The 22,448-nt window shown below is 45.0% G+C and overlaps 1 protein-coding gene across 5 annotated transcripts in view; it reads left to right on the top strand.

Annotated features, from left to right (window-relative positions):
* Positions 1-14,916, top strand: part of LOC147117315 (uncharacterized) — a 109,158-nt gene extending 94,242 nt beyond the window's left edge. For 4 of the 5 annotated variants that reach the window (XM_085988225.1, XM_085988228.1, XM_085988227.1 and 1 more), the window contains 2 exons: positions 8,950-9,201; positions 13,574-14,916. In XM_085988225.1, the coding sequence (XP_085844351.1) occupies positions 8,950-9,201; positions 13,574-13,641 (320 nt within the window). In that variant the 3' untranslated portion in view covers positions 13,642-14,916. The remainder of the gene's footprint in view (positions 1-8,949; positions 9,202-13,573) is intronic. The other variant, XM_085988226.1, reaches the window with a different exon arrangement.
* The last annotated feature ends 7,532 nt before the right edge of the window (positions 14,917-22,448 follow it).

Below are 22,448 nucleotides of genomic sequence, written 5' to 3'. Positions count from 1 at the left end.
CCTGTCTATATCCCTTTGCAGCCTCTTTGCGTCCTCCTCACAACTTACTTTCCCACCTAGCTTTGTATCGTCAGCAAACTTGGATACGTTATACTCGGTCCCCTTATCTAAGTCATTGATAGAGAGTAAGAACGTAAGAAATAAGAGTAGGAGTAGGCCATACAGCCCCTCGAGCCTGCTCCTCCATTCAATAATATCATGGCTGATCTTCCACCTCAACTCCACTCTCCTGCCTGATCTCCGTATCCCTTGATTCTCCTGGAGTCCAAAAATCTATCTCAGCCTTGAATATACTCAAAGACTCAGCATTTACAGCCCTCTGGGGTAGAAAATTCCAAAGATTCACAACCCTCTGAGTGAAGAAATTCCTCCTCATCTCAGTCTTAAATGGTCTACCCCTTATCCTGAGACTATGCCCCTTAGTTCTAGACACTCCAGCCAGGGGAAACAACCTCTCAGAATCTAACCTGTCAATCCCCTTCAGAATCTTGTATGTTTCAATGAGATCACCTCTCATTCTTCTAAACTCCAGAGAGTATTGGCCCATTCTACACAATCTCTCCTCATAGGACAGCCCTCCCATCCCAGGAATCAATCTAGCGAACCTTCATTGCACCGCCTCCAAGGCAAGTTTATCCTTCCTTGGGTAAGGAGACCAAAGCTTTGCACAGTACATCAGGTGTGGTCTCACCAAGGCTCTGTACAATTGTAGTAAGACATTCTTACCCTATACTCCAACCCCCTTGCAATAAAAGGCCAACATGCCATTTGCCTTCCTTATTACTTGCTGTACCTGCATGCTAGCTTTCTGTGTTTCTTGTATGAGGACACCCAAATCTCTGAACACCAACATTTAAAAGTTTCTCATCATTTAAAAAATATTCAGTTTTTCTATTCTTCCTACCAAAGTAAATAACATCACATTTCCCTACATCTGCCACCTTACTGCCCACTCACTTAAGTCTATCTACAGGAACCTTTGTGTTATCCGGAGGCTAAATGTCCGGCAAGCTCGAGCCACCGGCAAAAATCAGGAGCCGTTTTGTTAGGTTTTTTTTTCTTCTCGTAGCTTTTTTTTCAACAGTCAGGCTCTGCAAAGTCTCTCTGAAGCTGTTGCTAAACGACAGACGCTTCCAAGGTACGGCTGACTGTTTAGAAGCTGTTGCTAAGCAACAGTGTTTGTTGCCAGATACGGAGCTGAAAAGCTCCGTATGCTTCAACATTAACGCTAGTTTGTCCGGCAGTTTTGAGGGAACGGCAACAGCTCGGTCCCATCGGTGCCAGATAGCACAAAGTTTCCTGTATATCCCTTTGCAGACTCTGTGTTCTCCTCACAGCTTACTGTCCCACCTAGCTTTGTATCATCAGCAAACCTACATTACACTCGGTCCCTTCATCTAGGTCATTAATATAGATTGTAAATAGCTGAGGCCCCACCACTGATCCTTGCGGCATCCCACTAGTTACAGCCTGCCAACGTGAAAAAGACCCATTTATCCCTATTCTGTTTTCTGCCCATTAACCAATCCTCTGTCCATGCTACTATATTACACCAACCCCATGAGCTCTTATCTTGTGTAATAACCTTTTATGTGGCACCTTATCAAATGGCTTTTGGAAATCAAAATATACTACATCCACTGGTTCCCCTTTACCTACCCTGCTAGTTACATCCTCAACAAACTCTAATAAATTTGTCAAACACGATTTTCCTTTCATAAAACCATGTTGACTCTGCCTAATCATGTTATGATTTTCTAAGTGCCCTGATACCACTTCCTTAACAATGGATTCCAGCATTTTCCTGATGACTGATGTCAGGCTAACTGGCCTGTAGTTCCCTGTTTTCTCTTTCCTTTCTTGAATAGTGGTGTTACATTTGCTACCTTCCAATCTGCTGGGACTGTTGTAGAATCTAGGGAATTTTGGAAGATCAAAACCAATGCATCCACTATCTCTTCAGCCACCTCTTTTAGAACCCGGATGTAGGCCATCAGGTCCAGGGGATTTTAGTCTCCTTAATTTCTCTAGTACTTTTTCTCTACTTATATTAATTACGTTAAGTTCCTCACCCTCATTAGACCCTTGGTTCCCCACCATTTTTGGTATGCTTTTTGTGTCTTCTAATGTAAAGACAGATACAAAATATTTGTTTAATGTTTCTGCCATTCCCTTATTCCCCATAATAACTTCTCCTATCTCAGCCTCTAAGGGACCAACATTTACTTTTGCTACTCTCTTCCTTTTTACATACTTGTAGAGGCTCTTACAATCTGTTTATATATTTCTTGCTAGTTTTCTCGCATTCTATTTTTTCCCTTTATCAATTTTTTTGGTCATCCTTTGCTGGTTTCGGAAACTCTCCCAATCCTCAGGCTTACTACTATTCTTCGCAACATTATAAGCTTCTTCTTTCAATCTAATGCTATTAACTTCTTCAGTTAGTCACGGCTGGATCACTTTTCCCGTGGAGGTTTTGTTTCTCAATAGAATGTATTTTTGTTGAGAATTATGAAATATTTCTTTAAATGCTAGCGTCTGCTTATCTACCGCCATACCTTTTTAACCTATTTTTTCCAATCTACCTTCGCCAACTCGCCCCTCATACCTATGTAATGGCTTTATTTAAGTTTAAGACTCTAGTTTCGGATTTAGGCAAATCACTCTCAAACCTAATGTGAAATTCTGTGTGAAATTCTATCACCTTATGATCACTCTGCCCCAGAGGATCCTTTACTATGAGATTGCTAATTAACTCTGTCTCATTACGCAATACAAGATCTAAAATAGCCTGTACCCTGGTTGGTTCCATGACGTATTCTTCCAGGAAACTGTCCTGAATGCATTCCATGAACTCGTCCTCCAGACTACCTTTACCAGTTTGATTTGTCCAGTCTATGTGAAGATTAAAGTCCCCCACGATTATTGCAATACCTTTGTTACAAACTCCTACTATTCCGAGATTGTAAATAGCTGAGGCCCAAGCTGTACCCCACTAGTTGCAGCCTGCCAACCCGAAAATGACCTGTTTATTCCTACTCTCTCTTCTGTCTGTTAACCAATCCTCAATCAGTGCTAATATATTACCCCCAATACCATGAGCCCTAGTTTTGTGTAATCTCTTGTGTGGCACCTTATCGAATGCTTTTTTAAAATCCAAATACACTACATCCTTATCTACCTTGCTAGTTACAACCTCAAAAAACGCTATCAGATTTATCAAACACTATTTCCCTTTCATAGATCCGTGTAGACTCTACCCAATCGTATTATGATTTTCTAAGTGCACTGTTACCACGTCCCTAGTAATAGATTCTAGCATTTTCCCTAATACTGATGTCAGGTTAACTGGCCTATAGTTCCTGGTTTTCTCTCTCCCTCCTTTCTTGAATAGCGGGGTTACATTTGCTACCTTCCAACCTGCGGGGACCGTTCTAGAATTTAGGGAATGCTGAAAGATCAAACCAATGCATCCACTATCTCTTTAGCCACCTCTTTTAAACCTAGGATGTAGGCCATCAAGTCCAGGGGATTTGTCTGCTTTTAGTTCCATTAATTTCTCCAATGCTATTTCTTTACTAATACTAATTTCTTCAAGTTCCTCATTCTCACCAGACCATTGGTTCTCCACTATTTATGAAATGTTTTTTGTGTGTTCTTCCATGAAGACAGATACAAAGTATTTGTTTAATGTCTCTGCCATTTCCTTATTCCCCGTTATAATTTCTCCTGTCTCCGCCTATAAGGGACCCATGTTTACATTCGCTAATCTCTTTTTTTTTTTACATATCTATAAAAGCTTTTAGAATCTGTTTTTATGTCTCTTGCTAGTTTATATTCTATTTTCTCTCATCAATTTCTTGGTCCTCCTTTGCTGAATTCTAAAATCCTCCCAATCCTCAGGCTTACTACTCTTATTCGCAACATTATAAGCCTCTTCCTTTAATCTAATACTATCTTTAACTTCTCTTGTTGGCCATGGTGGGACCAGTTTTCCCGTGGGGTTTTTATTCCTTAAGGGAATATCTATCCGTCGTGAATTATAAGTTGTTGCTTTAAATGTTTGCCATTGCTTATGTACGGTCATATCTTTTAATCTAGTTTCCCAATCTACCTTAGCCAACTCACCCATCACCCCTCATACCTACGTAGTTTGCTTTGTACAGATTTAAGACCCTAGGTTCGGACTTAACTAAATCACTCTCAAACTCAACATAAAATTTTATCATTATGATCACTCTTCCCCAGAGGCTCCTTTACTACAAGGTTATTAATTAACTCTTGTCTCATTGCACAATACTAGGTCTAAAATAGTTGGTTCCTCGACATACTGATCAAGAAAACTATCTTGAATGCATTCCATGAACTTGTCCTTCACACTTTTACTGCAAATTTGATTTGCCAAGTCTATATGAAAATTAAAGTCCCTCATAATTACTGTATTACCCTTGTTACATGCACCTCTAATTTCCTGATTGATACTGTGCCTGACACTACAACTACTGTTAGATGGCTTATAAACTACTCCCACCAGTGTTTTCTGCCCCTTGTTGTTTCTTAGCTCCACCCAAAGTGTTTCTACTTCTTGTTTTTTTGAGCTAAGATCCTTTCTCTCTCCTGTCTTTATCCCATCGTTTATTATCAGGGCTACCCAGATTTCGAACAGATCTGGCAACTCAAAACTGGGCATCCATGAGGCTGTGGGCCATCAGCAGCAGCAGAATTGTATTCAACCACAATCTGTAACCTCGTGGCCCGGCATATCCCTCACTCTACCATTATCATCAAGCCGGGAGATCAACCCTGGTTTAACGAAGAGTGCAGGAGAGCATGCTGGGAACAGCACCAGGCATACCGAAAAATGAGGGGTCAACCTGGTGAGGCTACAACACAGGACTACTTGCATGCCAAACAACGGAAGCAACATGCGATAGACAGAGCTAAGCGATCTCAACCATCGGATCAAATCAAAGCTCTGCAGTCCTGCCACATCCAGTCGTGAGTGGTGGTGGACAATTAAACAGTTGACAGGAGGAGGAGGCTCCAAAAATATCCCCATCCTCAATGATGGTGGAGCCCAGCACGTGAGTGCAAAAGACAAGGCTGAAGCATTTGCAACTATCTTCAGCCAGAAGTGCCGAGTGGATGATCCATCTCGGCCTCCTCCTGAGGTCCCCAGCATCACAGATGCCAGTCTTCAGCCCATTCAATTCACTCCACGTGATGTCAAGAAACGGCTGAAGACACTGGATACTGCAAAGGCTATGGGCCCTGACAACATTCCGGCAATAGTACTGAAGACTTGTGCTCCAGAACTAGCTGCACCCCTAGCCAAGCTGTTCCAATACAGCTACAACACTGGCATCTACCCGGCAATGTGGAAAATTGCCCAAGTATGTCCTGTCTACAAAAAGCAGGACAAATCCGACCCGGCCAATTACAGTCCCATCAGTCTACTCTCAATCATCAGCAAAGTGATGGAAGGTGTCGTCGACAGTGCTATCAAGTGGCACTTACTCAGCAATAACCTGCTAACTGACGCCCAGTTTGGGTTCCGCCAGGGCCACTCAGCTCCTGACCTCATTACAGCCTTGGTCCAAACATGGACAAAAGAGCTGAACTCGTGAGGTGAGAGTGACTGCCCTTGACATCAAGGCAGCATTTGATCGAGTGTGGCATCAAGGAGCCCTAGCAAAACTGAAGTCAATGGGAATCAAGGGGAAAACTCTCCATTGGTTGGAATCATACCTAGCACAAAGGAAGTTGGCTGTGGTTGTTGGAGGTCATTCATCTCAATCACATGACATCACTGCAGGAGTTCCTCAGGGCAGTGTCCTAGGCCCAACCATCTTCAGCTGTTTCATCAATGACCTTCCCTCCATCATAAGGTCAGAAGTGGGGAAGTTCGCTGATTGCACACTGTTCAGCACCATTCGAGACTCGTCAGATACTGACGCAGTCCGTGTCCATATGCAGCAAGACCTGGACAACATTCAGACTTGGGCTGACAAGTGGCAAGTAACATTCGCACCACACAAGTGCCAGGCAATGACCATCTCCAACAAGCGAGACTCTAACCATCTCCCCTTGACATTCAATGGCATTACCATCGCTGAATCCCCCACTATCAACATCCTGGGGGTTACCATTGATCAGAAACTGAACTGGACCAGCCATATAAATACTGTGGCTACAAGAGCAGGCCAGAGGCTGGGAATTCTGCGGCAAGTGTCTCACCACCTGACTCCCCAAAGCCTTTCCACCATCTACAAGGCACAAGTCAGGAGTGTGATGGAATACTCTCCACTTGCCTGGATGAGTGCAGCTCCAACAACACTCAAGAAGCTCGACGCCATTCAGGATAAAGCAGCCCGCTTGATTGGCACTCCATCCACCTTCAACATTCACTCCCTCCACCACCGGCGCACTGTGGCTGCAGTGTGTACCATCTACAAGATGCACTGCAGCAACTCGCCAAAGCTCCTTCAACAGCACCTTCCAAACCCACGACCTCTACCACTTAGAAGGACAAGGGCAGCAGACGCATGGGAACATCACCACCTACAAGTTTCCCTCCAAGCCACACACCATCCTGACTTGGACCTGTATCGCCGTTCCTTCACTGTCGCTGAGCCAAAATCCTGGAACTCCCTTCCTAACAGCATTGTGGGTGTACCTACACCATATGGACTGCAGCGGTTCAAGAAGGCGGCTCACCACCATCTTCTCAAGGGCAATTAGGGATGGGCACTAAATGCAGGCCTAGCCAGCCAGCGACGCCCACATCCCATCAATGGAAAAAAAAAACTTTTCCATTTTGCCTACCTCTTTTAAAAGTCGAGTATCCTGGAATATTTAGTTCCCAACATTGGTCATTGTGCAGTCTCCGTACTGGCTATTCGATCAAACCCATTTATTTCTATCTGTGCTGTTAATTCATCTATTTTTTGTTGTGAATGCTTCACACATTCTGATATAGTGCCTTTAGCTTTAACTTTTTTCTATTTTTCCCTGATGTCACCATAATCACTAATGCCCTATTACCTTTGTTAAGCTCTCTGTCCCTTCCTGACCCACACTGCTGATTTTTTACTCAAATCGCTACTCTGCGCTACAGCCTTGACATTTCTCTTGCTGCTTTTGAATTTACCCTTTCCTGTCTCTTCCGGCCCCCCCACCCCACCTTCATTAGTTTAAAGCCCTAGTTATTCTATTCCCCAGAATACTGGACCAAGTCTGGTTTAAGTGGAGCCCATCCCAGCAGGACAGCTCCCTCTTTCCCCAATACTGGTGCCATTGCCCCATTAAGTAAAACCCTTGCCTCCTACACCACTCTTTGAACCACGCATTTAATCTGTTTGTCCCTATGCCAATTTGCGTGTGGCTCAGGCAACAACCTGTGAAGTTCTGCGTTTTAATTTCAACCCTAGCTCCTCACACACTCTTAGGTCGAACTAGGAATGAGGCTCTGCTATGTCGTTGGTTCCTTGGATCACGACAACTGCATCCCCCCCACTCCAAGTTCTTCTCCAGCCGCGAGGAGATATCCTTAACCCTGGCGCAGGCAACACAGCCTTCAGAACTCCCGGTCGCGGCTACAGAGAACAGTATCTATCCCCCTGACTATACTGTCTGCTACCACTACAACATTCCTTTTCATTCCCCCCATTTGAATGGCCTCCTGTACCACGGTGCCGTGGTCAGTTTGTTATCCACCCTGCAGATTTTACCCTCATCCATACATGCAACAAGGACCTCGTATCTGTTGGATAAGGGCAAACACCGAGGCTCGTCCAGCACTGCACCTGGGGTCCCCTTACCTGCCTGACTCACAGTCACATCCTTCTGTCCCTAACCAGCCCCTTACCACATCCTAACCTAAGGGGTGTGACTACTTCCTGGATCAAAGTGTCCAGGTAACTCTTCTTTTCCCCCCCCCCCCCCCCCCCCCCCCAATCCTGAAATGTCTGCACCTCGGACTCCAGCTCAACAACTCTGAGCTGAAGTTCCTCGAGATGCAGACACTTATTGTAGGTGTGGTTGTCCCAAATTGTGATGCTCGCCACAAACTCCCATGTGCTGCAGTTACAGAACACCTCTGCACTGCCATCCCTAACTAACCTTGTTTTGTTTTATTTAATTAATTAAAGTTTATGTATTAATCAACTTAGCTTATAGTTTTTATTTTTTTAACTAATGACTTGATTGAGTTTTATAGGTAGATTAAATGAACTATTTACCTGTAAGACAAGCCACTACAAGTATTGGAGGCAAAAAGCAGCACCTCCTTCCCCCCCGAATTCCCACTCTCCTCAAATTCCCAACTTTTACTCTGTTTATGATGCACTCCCTTTCTGACCAACTCTGTGCACCCACTCTGCGTCAGCAGATACTGTTTACTTTAATACACCTTTGAGCCACACCCAAGTTACAAGTGCTCACTCAGCTTCCTGCTCACAGTAATTAGCCCCTGTTCAGGCAATCAGTTGGTCAGATCTTCGAAGTTTATACAGCAGCACTGCAGGCTGACATTGGAATTCTGTTTGTTGAGAACTGTGTTATAGTGGTAGTTTTCATTAAAACTCTTTCATTTTTAAATAGGTATAGGGCAACTGTTTTGTTTTATGGTTGCCAGCCGTTTCCCAAAAGAGTGGCAGAACATGTTGTTTTATATTTATTTGCACTTCACTTTCATTTCTAAGCATCTCATCGGTGATGTTCATATGCCATTGTATAAACAAGTTATTGTACAGATTAAATATAGTAAAAGGCAAATAAATTGATATTTGGCCTGAAAACCTACACCGAAGTAAATTCTCATGTAATTCGTGGCATTAATTTTGAGTGAATGCATTGTTAATATGTTGAATTTTACACACATGTTGAATGCTTGAAATTTTGACCATTACTGGATTATTTTCATGTTCTTGTATATTCTAAATATTGTAGGTTATTCTGGCAGGGATCAAAGCATGAAGCAGTCTGTTGGGTGTGCTTCGTATCCATCCTCTGGTACTCTAACCAGGAGTTCCTCCCATTATCCTACAGTTCAACCTGTGGCACAAAATACTGGTGCGTCTATGTCATCGATACACAGCAACCTCCTGACCCCTTCACTACTGAATTCTATTCGTGGAATGGATGTGAATACAATTACTAGTACTCTCACGAGGCTAGCTGCCAACAACCCTGCGTTTGAAGGTAAATTACTTTTTAAGCTGTGCATTAAAAAAGAACAAAAAATTTGTATTTTTATAGTGCGTCCCAAAGTGCTTCACAGCCAATTAAGTACTTACTTTTTGAAGTGGCTATGTTTTTATGTAGGAAAATGAGGCACACAGCAAGGTTCCACAAACCGCAGTGAGGTGAATGACCAGTTAATCTGTTTTTTGACGGTGCTGGTTGAGATTTTTTTTTTATTCGTTCATGGGATGTGGGTGTTGGTCAGCATTTATTGCCCATCCCTAATTGCCCTTGAGAAGGTGGAGGTGAGCTGCCTTCTTGAACCGCTGCAGTCCTTGAGTTGAAGGTACTCCCATAGTGCTGTTAGGTAGGGAGTTCCAGGATTTTGATCCAGCGACAATGAAGGAACAGCGATATAGTTCCAAGGCAGGATAGTGTGTGACTTGAAGGGGAATTTGGAGGTGGTGGTGCTCCCATGCGCCTGCTGCCCTTGTTCTTTTAGGCGGTAGAGGTCGCGGTGATAGGAATCAAGGGGAAAACTCTCCACTGGCTGGAGTCATACCTAGCACAAGGGAGGTGTTGCTTAAAAGCCTTGGCGAGTTGCTGCAGTGCATCTTGTAGATGGTACACAGAGCAGCCACGGTGCACCGGTGGTGAAGGGAGTGAAAGTTTAAGGTGGTGGGTGGGGTGCCAATCAAGCAGGCTGCTTTGTCCTGGATGGTGTCGAGCTTCTTGAGTGTTGTCGAAGCTGCACCCATCCAGGCAAGTGGAGAGTATTCCATCACACTCCTGACTTGTGCCTTGTAGATGGTGGAAAGGCTTTGGGGAGTCGGGGTGAGTCACTTACCACAGAATACCCAGCCTCTGACCTCTTGTTGCCACAGTATTTATGTGGCTGGTCCAGTTAAGTTTCTGGTCAATGGTGACCCCCAGGATGTTGATGGTGGATTTGGCGATTGCAATCCCGTTGAATGTCCTGGGAAGGTGGTTTGACTCCCTCTTGTTGGAGATAGTTATTGCCTGGCACTTGTGTGGTGTGAATGTTATTTGCCACTTATCAGCCCAAGCCTGAATGTTGTCCAGGCCTTGCTGCATGCAGGCACAGACTGCTTCATTATCTGAGGAGTTGTGATTGGAACTGAACACTTTAATCATCAGTGAACATCCCCACTTCTGACCTTATGATGGAGGGAAGGTCATTGTTGAAGCAGCTGAAGATGGTTAGGCCTGGAACACTGCCCCAAGGAACTCCTGCAGCGATGCCCTGGGGCTGAGATGATTGGCCTCCAACAGCCACAGCCATCTATCTTCCTTTGTGCTAGGTATGACTCCAGCCAGTGGCGAGTTTTCCCCTTGATTCCCATTGACTTCAGTTTTACTAGGGCTCCTTAATGCTTCATTTGGTCAAGTGCTGCCTTGATATTAAGGGCAGTCACTCTCACCTCACCTCTGGAATTTAGCCCTTTTGTCCACGTTTGAATCAAGGCTGTAATGAGGTCTGGAGCCGAGTGGTCCTGGCAGAACCCAAACTGAGCATCGGTGAGCAAGTTATTGGTAAGTGCCACTTGCTAGTACTGTCTTCGACACCTTCCATCACTTTGTGATGATTGAGAGTAGACTGATGGGGTGATAATTGGCCGGGTTGGATTTTTCCTTCATTTTGTGGACAGGACATACCTGGGCAATTTTCCACATTGTCTGGTAGATGCCAGTGTTGTAGCTGTACTGGAACAGCATAGCTAGAGGCGCAGCTAGTTCTGGAGCACAAGTCTTTAGCATGACAGCCGGAATGTTGTCGGGGCCCATAGCTTTTGCTGTATCCAGTGCACTCAGCCATTTCTAATTATCACGTGGAGTGAATCGAATTGGCTGAAGACTGGCTTCTGTGATGGTGGGGACCTCAGGAGAAGGCCGAGATGAATCATCCACTCGGCACTTCTGGCTGAAGATAGTTGCGAACGCTTCAGCCGTATCTTTTGCACTCACATGCTGGTCTCTGCCATTGTTGAGGATGGGGATATTCATGGAGTCTCCTCCTCCCGTTAGTTGTTTAATTCTCCACCACCATTGATGACTGAATGCGGCAGGACTGCAGAGCTTGGTTCTGGGTTCGCTTAGCTCTGTCTACAGCGTGCTGTTTCCACTGTTTAGCATGTATGTAGTCCTGTGTTGTAGCTTCACCAGGTTGGCACCTCATTTTTAGGTACGCCTGGTGCTGCTCCTGGCATGCGCTTCTACACTCCTCATTGAACCAGGGTTGATCCCTGGCTTGATGGTACTGGTAGAGTGAGGGATATGCCGGGCCTTGAGGTTACAGATTGTGGTGGTACACAATTCTGCTGCTCCTGATGGCCCACAGTGCCTCATGGGTGCCCAGTTTTGAGCTGCTAGATCTATTCTGAATCTATTCCATTTAGCACGGTGGTAGTGCCACACAACACGATGGAAGGTGTCCTCTGTGTGAAGATGGGACTTCATCTCCACAATGACTGTGCGGTGGTTACTGCTACCAATACTGTCATGGACAGATGCATCTGTGACAGGCAGATTGGTGAGGCCGAGGTCAAGTAGGTTTTTCCCTCGTGTTGGTTCTCTCGCTACCTACCACAGGCCCAGTCTGCCAGCTATGTCCTTCAGAGCTCGGTCAGTAGTGGTGCTACCGAGCCACTCTTGGTGATTAAACATTGAAGTTCCCCACCCAGAGTGTGTTCTGTTCCCTTGCGACCTGCAGTGCTGCTTCCAAGTGGTGTTCAACATGGAGGAGTACTGATCCATCAGCTGAGGGAGGGCGGTAGGTGGTAATCAGCAGGAGCTTTCCTTGCCCATGATTGATCTGATGCCATGAGACTTTGTGGGGTCCAGAGTCGATGTTGAGGACTCCCATGGCCAATCCTTCCTGACTGTATATCACTGTGCCGCCGCCTCTGGTGGGTCTGTCCTGCCAGTGGGACAGGACATACCCAGAAATGGTGAGGGAGGAATCTGGGACGTTGGATGAAAGGTATGATTCTGTGTGTATGACTGTCAGGTTGATGCTTGACTAGTCTGTGGGACAGCTCTCCCAATTTTGGCACAAGTCCCCAGATGTTAGTGAGGAGGACTTTACAGGGACGACTGGGCTGGTTGTGCCTTTGTCGTGTCCAGTGCTTAGGTCGATGCCGGGTGGTCAGTCCAGTTTTATTCTTCGTAAACTTTTTAGCTGTTACAACTGATTGGCTTGCTCGGCCATTTCAGAGAGCAGTTAAGAGTCAACCACATTGCTGTGGGTCTGGAGTCACATGTAGGCCAGACCAAGTAAGGATGGCAGATTTCCTTCCCTAAAGGACGTTTGTGAACCAGATGGGTTTTTAACGACAGTCCGGTAGTTTCATAGTCACCATTGGTTAGGACTTTGGGAGAACTCCCTGGATTAGTTATGAATTACGTTGGCCCAGAATTTGCAGTCCTGAAGACGTTAAAATGGCAGCATTCGCCTTTGAAACTGACCGGAACTTCAGGATTTAGCGCATGCGCAACCTAATGCAAAAATCCTGAAGTTGCGGTCTGTCATTCACTGCTCCTCCACAGGCTGTGCTGTGTGCCCCACCCACAGAGTCAGCAATCGGTGAAAGCTCTCAAATCAGGGAAACTGGTGAAAACTTCGGCTCTTCCACAGTAATTACGCTGTTAAATACTCCATTAAAAATTTGACCCAAAGGGATTAGTTGTAACTTGGGTTTTAACAGTGTATTGATTGCTAAACAAAGGTTATGGCCCTGAAAAACTAATTTTAATTTTGTGCATTGTCAAATTTATCCATTTTAATTTTTTTTAAGGTTTGTTCATCTTTATTTCAGGTTTGCCTTTTCCCCATGTGAGAGCCCCAATCTTTGTTTTGCTCTATAACATTTTAATAAGTTAGAATTTTAAGAGCTTACCCACTTCCTGCTTCGCTGTCTGAGAATTCTGCGTCTTGTTTGGCTGCTTAGACAGTTTGTTGACGTCACAGCAGCTCGCACTATGGAATTCCCACTATGCTACGTTGATTTAAATTAAGCATCGGAAAACCCGAACTTCTGGACACAGAGATCGCAAGATCTTGTGTGAAGCTTACTTTGGGGCTAGCGGCGAACGCCTTTGCTTCGCCGCTGACCGCAAATTCTGGGCCATCAGCGTAAAGATCCACAGCATTGTTGGGCATAGAAGTTTAATTTTAAATTGTTCATCTGTCACATGCCCATAAGCCATTGGTGCTGTTCATCAGGAACGGATCACAAGGAGCATCTTCCCACAAAGCTGTTTTAACGTGATGATGTTGGGATAATTCTTTCATTTAAAAAACATTGGTTATTCTGTACCTAATGATTGTCAGAGAGCTGTGTTAATCAACACCTTGCTACCTTCTTTCTAGGTATAAGGATTTCAACCTTGGTTACTGTGCTGATGGAGGCCGGTGTGCTTTGTAAAAGACCAAATTAAGCTGTACTACAATTCAGCACCCTTTCCAGTTGGTCATCTACAAGAAAATACCTGGGCAACAGCTATGATTCAATAAAAATTCCTTTTTAAACCTTGTTTATAAGCTTAGATTAGGGAAGAGGCCTGTTTTGTGCATTCCAAGATGTTGCAATGACAGTTAAGTGTGTCTGTAGAACAAAATTAACTTTTTTGTGAATACTGTTGATTTACAGCTTTGATGTAGGTCTTTTAATTCTGGTTGCAACAAAGCTTCAACCTTCTGAATTTCAAAGTTAGCTGAAGTGTTCTGTTTTTTTGTTTGCTGAAATCATTAGAAATGCAAAGATCAAACATTTTGATCGCTGATACAGTACAGGCATTGATCTGAAAGTAGTGGCCCTGAAGGCTGTTCAGCAACATGGTGCACACCTAATAAGGGATCCCATCAGTTATTTAACACAAACTCAAACCATTTTGATTGGCAGCAGGGGTTGAAGGTCCAGGTAAGTAAATTAAACCTTTTGAAATACCAACTGACCTCTAGGTCTCAGAAAGTACTTGTATTCTCTTAATACCTGTATAATTTTCACACTGGCTTTGCTACTGGGAGTTTTAATTCATTAATTTGAAGATTTCTTGTTCATGTTACAAAGCAAACTAAGAAATTTTTACAGAACTATATACTTACCTGTAACCCCATATGTATGACTATTAGAAATCCTGCTTGCATCATGATTTGTATTAGTCATTAATGAACAGCAGTGAAGATGGATAGTAAAAGAACAATTCATTTATTGACAAAGATCTTTGTTACTCCACAGTTTTATGTGAAATTGATAAGTGGTTTCAAACATTGTAGCCACAGTGTTTATTCATAGAGTTGATGCTTTAAGGACTCCAGGACCTTATTGGCACAAAGTTGTTTGTGCTGAAGGGTTAACTTTTCCACATACACACATTTTCCCTCCATCAGCTCGTATTAATATCATTTTACTGAGCTAGTGAGAAGTACAGACAGTCACTTGCCACCATCCGGAAAGTAAAACACAATTGCATTTTAGTGTTTGAAACTTTCGAAGTTCAGTTTCATTTTTAAAGAAATGCTATTATGCCTTTTTTCCAAACTCATCATTTGCCAAGAATTAGTTCACTTTCATTTGGATGCCCTTCTACCCACATGTAATCTTTTGACTACACATTACAGACAGTGACTTTCAATACAAGTATATATTTTGTTCTGATGAGAAATGTAATTTTTTCTTGTGTTTTGGGTAAAATAAATATTGTATGACTGTTTTCCTGTGAAGTCTGGTTTCCATTTGTACAGTAAGAGCGTGTAGTTCCATCAGTCGGTGCTGTCTTCACAAAGGAGGACACAAATAACCTCCCAGAGATGTCGGGGAACATAGGGTCTAATGAGAGGGAGGAACTGAATGAAATCAGTATTTGTAGGGAAATGGTGTTAGGGAAATTGACGGGATTGAAGGCCGATAAATCCCCAGGGCCTGATGATCTACATCCTAGGGTACTTAAGGAACTGGCCCTAGAAATAGTAGATGCATTGCTGGTCATCTTACAAAATTCGATAGACTCTGGAACAGTTCCCATGGATTGGAGGGTAGCTAATGTTACCCCACTATTCAAAAAAGGTGGTAGAGAGAAAACGGGGAATTATAGACCAGTAAGCCTGACATCGGTAGTGGGGAAAATGCTAGAGTCCATTATAAAAGATGTAATAGCAGAGCACTTGGAAAACAGTGACAGGATCGGACAAAGCAAACATGGATTTACAAAAGGTAAATCGTGCTTGACTAATTACTGGAATTTTTTGAGGATGTAACTGGTAGAATAGATAAGGGAGAACCAGTGGATGTGGTGTATTTGGACTTTCAGAAGGCTTTCAATAAGGTCCCGCATAAGAGATTAGCGTGTAAAGCTAAAGCACATGGGATTGGTGGCAAGGTACTGACTTGGATAGAGAACTGGTTAACAGACAAGAAGCAAAGAGTTGGAATAAACGGGTCTTTTTCCGAGTGGCAGGCAGTGACTAGTGGGGTACCGCAGGGATCGGTCCTAGGACCCCAGCTATTTCACAATATATATTAATGATCTAGACGAGGGAACTAGGTGTAATATCTCCAAGTTTGCAGATGACACAAAGCTGGGTGGGTGTGTGCGCTGTGAGGAGGATGCTGAGAAACTCCAGTATGATTTGGACAGGTTGGGTGATTGGGCAGATGCAGTATAATGTGGATAAATGCGAGGTTATCCACTTTGGTGGCAAAAACAGGAAGGCAGATTATTATCTGAATGGCAGTAGATTGGGAGAAGGGGAAGTGCAACGAGACTTGGGTGTCCTTGTGCACCAGTTGCTGAAGGTAAGCATGCAGGTGCAGCAGGCGGCTAAGAAGGCAAATGGTATGTTGGCCTTCTTGACGAGAGGATTCGAGTACAGGAACAAGGATGTCTTGCTGCAGTTGTACAGGGCCTTGGTGAGACCACACCTTGAGTATTGTGTGCAGTTTTGTTCGCCTTATCTGAGGAAGGATGTTCTTGCCACGGAGGGAGTGCAGCGAAGATTCACCAGACTGATACCTGGGGTGGCAGGAATGATGTATGAGGAGGTATTGGGTCGATTGGGCTTATACTCGCTGGAGTTTAGAAGAATGAGAGGGGATCTCATTGAAACTTATAAAATTCTAACAGGACTAGACAGACTAGATGCAGGAAGGATGTTCCCGATGGCGGGGGAGTCCAGAACCAGGGGTCACAGTCTAAAGATAAGGGGTAAGCCATTTAGGACAGAGATGAGGAGGAATTTCTTCACCCAGAGAGTGGTGAACCTGTGGAATTCTCTACCACAGAAGGCAGTTGAGGCCAATTCATTAAATATATTCAAGGAGTAGTTAGATATATTTCTTAAGGCTAAAGAGATCAAGGGATATGGGGAGAAAGCAGGGACAGGATACTGAATTTGGATGATCAGCCATGATCTCATTAAATGGCGGAGCAGGCTTGAGGGGCCAAATGGCCTACTCCTGCTCCTATCTTCTACCGAATGGTGTGAGTTAAGTTTGGGGGGGGGGGGGGGGGATCCAGGGTTGGTGGGTAAGGAACTGTTTCCTTGGCATCCCTAGCCAATAGTTAAATAAGAACATAAGAAATACCGACCGACCGATATATATATATATAGATGATTCACTGGTCCACACCCAGACCTTGAAAGCAAGATCCCTGGATTTCAGTGCATTACTCTGAAGGGGCCAAGTTTAGAATCAATCCCATGGGTGTTGCATGAGAAGCTATTACAACTACCCTTTGATGGGTAAGGTATTTTGGGGATACAGGTAGAGGAACTGCTAAACTTTAAAAAAAATATAAAACCAGAACATACATGCTGTGTCAGGGTTTTTACAATCAACAGGTTCACCTTTAAGGTTCAGCCCTTCCTGCTGCTGACCGACAAAGCAAAACACAAGTTGGAACCATTTTAATTCATCTACGTATCACCAGTGTAAATCAGTATCCCAGGTAGCTGCCACTAATTGTTAATTTTGGATTTGTTGTAGACATTCTCTCAGGTTCAGCATCTCTGGTCTCCTATAAGTGGATCCTTTGTCCTTTTACAATTCAGAGTTTACCTTTGCTAGCCAATATCTATTGATTTGATAAATGTGAACCAGGAGTGTATCATTTAAGCCCTGTTGTAATATGAACTGGATATCATAATCTCTCACACCCCTCCACTTCTTGAAGATGGGCTGCTTAACATTGGAATGAGATTAAGCCAGAAACGAATCGTCAAGCTGCTTTATTTTACAATCTGTTCAAATGGCTCCAGTATTTTCCTTTGTTAACAAAAAGGTGCTGGATTTGATTTCATATTAAAACCATATTGTATCTTAAACCAAGAATCCCTTCCAGCTGGAAAAGACAAATCCCCAAAAATGACAAGACCATTATTTGAGCAACACTACAGAAGGCTTTTCTGTCTACAGATTAGTAGAATCTCCCTTTACAGAAAAGCTGTGCATCCCTGCATATCCCCACCCTCAATGATGGTGGAGCCCAGCACGTGAGTGCAAAAGACAAGACTGAAGCGTTTGTAACCATCTTCAGCCAGAAGGGCCGAGTGGATGATCCATATCGGCTTCCCGAGGTCCCCACCATCACAGAAGCCAGTCTTCAGCCAATTCGATTCACTCCACATGATATCAAGAAATGGCTGAACGCACTGGATACAGCAAAGGCTATGGGCCCTGATAACATCCCGGCTGTCATGCTGAAGACTTGTGCTCCAGAACTAGCTGCACCTCTAGCCAAGCTGTTCCAGTACAGCTACAACACTGGTATCTATCCGACAATGTGAAAAACTGCCCAGGTATGTCCTGTCCACAAAAAGCAGGACAAATCCAATCCGGCCAATTACCGTCCCATCAGTCTACTCTCAATCATCAGCAAAGTGATGGAAGGTGTCATTGACAGTGCTATTAAGCGGCAGTTACTCACCAATAACCTGTTCACTGATGCCCAGTTTGGGTTCCGCCAAGACCACTCCGCACCCGACCTCATTACAGCTTTGGTCCAAATATGGACAAAAGAGCTGAATTCCAGAGGTGACGTGAGAGTGAGTGCCCTTGACAGCAAGGCAGCATTTGACTGTGTGGCATGAAGGAGCCCTAGCAAAACTGAAGTCAATGTGGGGGGGGTGGAAACTCTCCACTGGCTGGAGTCATACCTAGTACAAAGGAAGATGGTTGTGATTGAAGATCAATCATCACAGCCTTAGGACATCACTGCAGGAGTTCCTCAGGGCAGTGTCCTAGGCCCAACCATCTTCAGCTGCTTCATCAATGACATTCCCTCCAAATAAGGTTTGCTGATGACTGCACAGTATTCAATGCCATTCACAACTCCTCAGATAATGAAGCAGTCCATGCCCGCATGCAACAAGACCTGAATGACGTTCAGGCTTGGGCTGATAAGTGGCAGGTAACATTTGCGCCACAGAATTGCCAGGCAATGACTATCTCCAACAAGTGAGAGTCTAACCACCGCCCCTTCACATTCAGTGGCATTGTCATCGCTGAATCCCCCACCATCAACATCCTGGGGGTCACCATTAACCAGGAACTTAACTGGACCAGCCACATAAATACTGTGGTAACAGGAGCAGGTCAGAGGCTAGGTATTCTGCGGTGAGTGTCTCACCTCCTGACTCCCCAAAGCCTTTCTACCATCTACAAGGCACAAGTCAGGAGTGTGATGGAATACTCTCCACTTGCCCGGATGAGTGCAGCTCCAAGCACTCAAGCTTGACACCATCCAGGACAAAGCAGCCCGCTTGATTGGCACCCCATCTACCACCTTAAACATTCACTCCCTCCACCACCACCATACCGTGGCTGCAATGTGTACCATCTACAAGATGCACTGCAGCAACTCACCAAGGCTTCTTCCGCAGCACCTCCCAAACCCACGAGCTCTTCCGCCTAGAAGAACAAGGGCAGCAGACGCATGAGAACACCACCACCTCCAAGTTCCCCTCCATCCTGACTTGGAAGTATATCACTGATCCTTCATAGTCATTGGGTCAAAATCCTGGAACTCCCTCCCTAACAGCACTGTGGGAGTACCTTCACCACACGGACTGCAGCGGTTCAAGAAGGTGGTTCACCACCACATACTCGAGGGCAATTGGGGATGGGCAATAAATGTTGGCCTCGCCAGTGACGACCACATCCCATAAACTAATTTTAAAAAAATCATCCTCTTCTTCCTCCTCCTCCTGAGGTGGTCCCTCAATCCCTGGTAAGGGCTGCTCCCTCATGATGGCCCAGTTGTGAAGTATGCAGCAGACCACCATGAAATGGAATACCTCCTCCGCTGAATACTGGAGGGCTCCTCCCGAGCGGTCAAGGCAGTGAAACTGTTGCTTCAGTAGCCTGACAGTCTGCTCGATGATGTTCTTGGTGAAAGCATAGCTCTCATTATATGAGTGGTGGGTTTGCGGAGCGGAGTCATGATCCAGATGCAGAGTGGATAGCCCTTGTCTCCAAGCAGCCACCCTCGAGTTTGCTGTGGTGGCTGGAAGATTGCTGGACTGATACAGGATGAAGGCATCATGGCTGCTGACAGGAGAGTGGGCATTGACCATCATGATGTGCTGTGCGTGGTTGCACAACAACTGCACATTAAGTGAGGGGTAGCCTTTGCGGTTGCGGAACATCTTGGGATTGTTATGCGGCGCCTGAAAAGCCACGTGTGTGCAGTCGATGGCACCTTGCACCATGGGGAAGCCCATTATCCTGGCAAAGCCACATGTGCGCTCGTCCTGCTTCTCTCTGCTCAGAGAGCAGAAAACATAGTCCCTTCTGGTGTAGAAAGCCTCTGACCTCCCAGATGCAGCAATGGATGGCGAATTGGGAGATGTTAGCTATGTCTCCTGCTGTAGACTGGAAGGATCCACTGGCGAAGAAATTGAGGGCCACTGCGACCTTGACTGCCACTGGGAGTGCTGTGGTCGCCCTGCTCTCAGGCTGCAGGTCTGGTTGCAGGAGTTGGCAGAGTTCTGTGACCACCTCCTTAGTGAAGCGGAGCCTCCCAATACACTGCTTCTCGCTTAAGTGGATATGAGAAGTGCTCTCAGAAGACCCTAGGTGGGTAAGGCCTCCTGTTGAGAGCCCTCATGGCCCTCCTCCTCTTCCTCCTCCCTCTGCGCGCAACTTCTCCTTCACTGCCTCCACTCCCTCTCCCTAAGATACTCGAGCACGAGGGGAGCTGACAGTAGAGCCCCCATGATTCTGAGCCAGTGTTGTGAGCAGAAGCCTTTAAATAATAAAGGCGTTCTCCACTTGCAACAACAGTCGCTGTTACCATAGAACCTTGAAAGAAGTTAATAAAGCTGCTGGGGTTGCAGAAAGTTGCACAGAGCCAGTCAAACTGGAGAAACATGTCAGGTGCAAGTTTTGCTGATGATCTCTTTAAAAGCCACTGCTGGAGCCTCCTTCATGCTTGTCAACGCTTGCTCAGCTCATCGCACTTAAGGCATGCCGGTAAGTGGAGCGGCAAAGTTCAAACTCGCAGATCGGGCATCAAGTGAGCATTGCACACTCTGATGTCATAATCTACATAATTTTCGCGTGCATGGACATCGGCAGCGCTGCCGCCCAGCTGAAAATGGCAGCGGCTGTGGGGCCCGGCGGAAGTGCGGTGACCACTATTATTTTCCCCCGAATCTGGCGGTAACGGGTGGTGCTAAACCCCCGAATTTCTAGCCCTTGGTCTCCTGTTCAGTGCCTTCCTCTTCTCCCAGCTGCTGCTGCACTCTCTTCTCTGGCTGCTCCTCCTTGTCCTCCGGTTCCTATCAGATACAGATTAGCCACAATCTCATTAGATGGCAGAACAGGTTTGAGGAGCTGAATAGCCTACTCCTGTTCCTTTGTACCAGACCATCTATGACTGCAGCAAAACTGTTTTGAAAGCAGACAAAAGTAATCCAGTTAACAAGAACTTATTAACAGAAGTCAGAAATCAGTTGTAGAAGGCAGAAGATAGGTCAAAAAAACTCAGAAGTTAAGCAGCAGCCTAAAAGGACAAACCAGCAACTAACCTGTATGTAGTGGGAGTCCTCTGACAAATGCATGGTTTGTTTTCTTTTCAAAGCAAAGCTGTGAAGCATGCAGCACGCCACAACAATCTGTGACATTCTAGCTGGGATATATTCTAGACTCTCCCATCCCCAATTGATCCAAGCATCTGAATCAGAATTTCATTCATCTGCTCCATTTTTATTCTGGTTAATAAATGGACCTCATGTACCAGTGCTCAAGTGGAAAGCATATGAATGTCGTTAGCCATGGTTGTGGAGGTTAGCCTTTATCACTGAGGAGCCACTCGAGAGATTTTTCTTTGTGATTTTAGAGGGTGGGAATGGTTGACCAGCTCAAAATAAAAACCATGGCAGCTCCCAGGAAACAGATTCTGCTGATCTCTTGCTGTAACCCCTAGAGAAACAACATAAATGGCCGTTTATGAATGAGGGGCCATATATTCAAGATTAAATGTAAGAGATTTAGAACAGACAGAAAGTGAAACTTTTTTTTTTTTTTTTAAACACAGGAAGTTGTGAGGCTGTGGAATTTGCTTCCAAGGTTAGTATCAATATTCAATTTAACCAGGATCTATGGACTCAAGCAATAGAGAGCCAAATAATAAAACAGTCCAGTAAACTAAACTACTGTTTATAATTATATACAACCTGTACTGAGAGTTTTGCGTCAAGGCAGTGGAGTGATCAGTTCTGCAGCACTTGAGGTCTTTCTTGCACGTCCTCCGAGATGTGGGGTCTGTCTTCCCCACCGACCGCAGCGCTGAGAGTCCGGCTAAGGGTCTTTTTATAACTTTCTGCTGTTCGCAGGTGTCAGTTGATTGACGAGTTTGGTTGTAAAGTCCTTTTTGCAACGTGTCTAGTTGCAAAGTTCTTTTGCTGGTTGCAAAGTCTTTTTACAATGGCCCTGAAATTAGGATCGGGGGCTTGCCGCGCGTGCAAGCCCCCGATCTGCACTCACCCTGCGCGCCGACATCTGAAGCCCGGGCCTGCTTGCATTTCCTGTCACTGGCCCGGTTCAGCTGTCGGTGCGATGTGCTTACCTGATCCAGCGGCGTAGTTAGTGCGATGTGCCGGCTGGGATCAGGTGAGCACTGTGCAGCCAATCAGGGGAGGGGAAACTCATTCATGAGTTTGACAGAAAGAGCTGTCAAACTCATGAAAAGTATGGGCTGCCAAAACACTACTTTAACTTTAAATAAAATTTTAAAAAACATCC

This window comes from Somniosus microcephalus, chromosome 5 (genome assembly GCF_052327205.1).
Source record: "Somniosus microcephalus isolate GS21.2 chromosome 5, FLI_Smic_1.0, whole genome shotgun sequence".
In the NCBI taxonomy this organism is placed as follows: Eukaryota; Metazoa; Chordata; class Chondrichthyes; order Squaliformes; family Somniosidae; genus Somniosus; species Somniosus microcephalus.
This window is presented reverse-complemented; position numbering and strand designations above follow the sequence as displayed.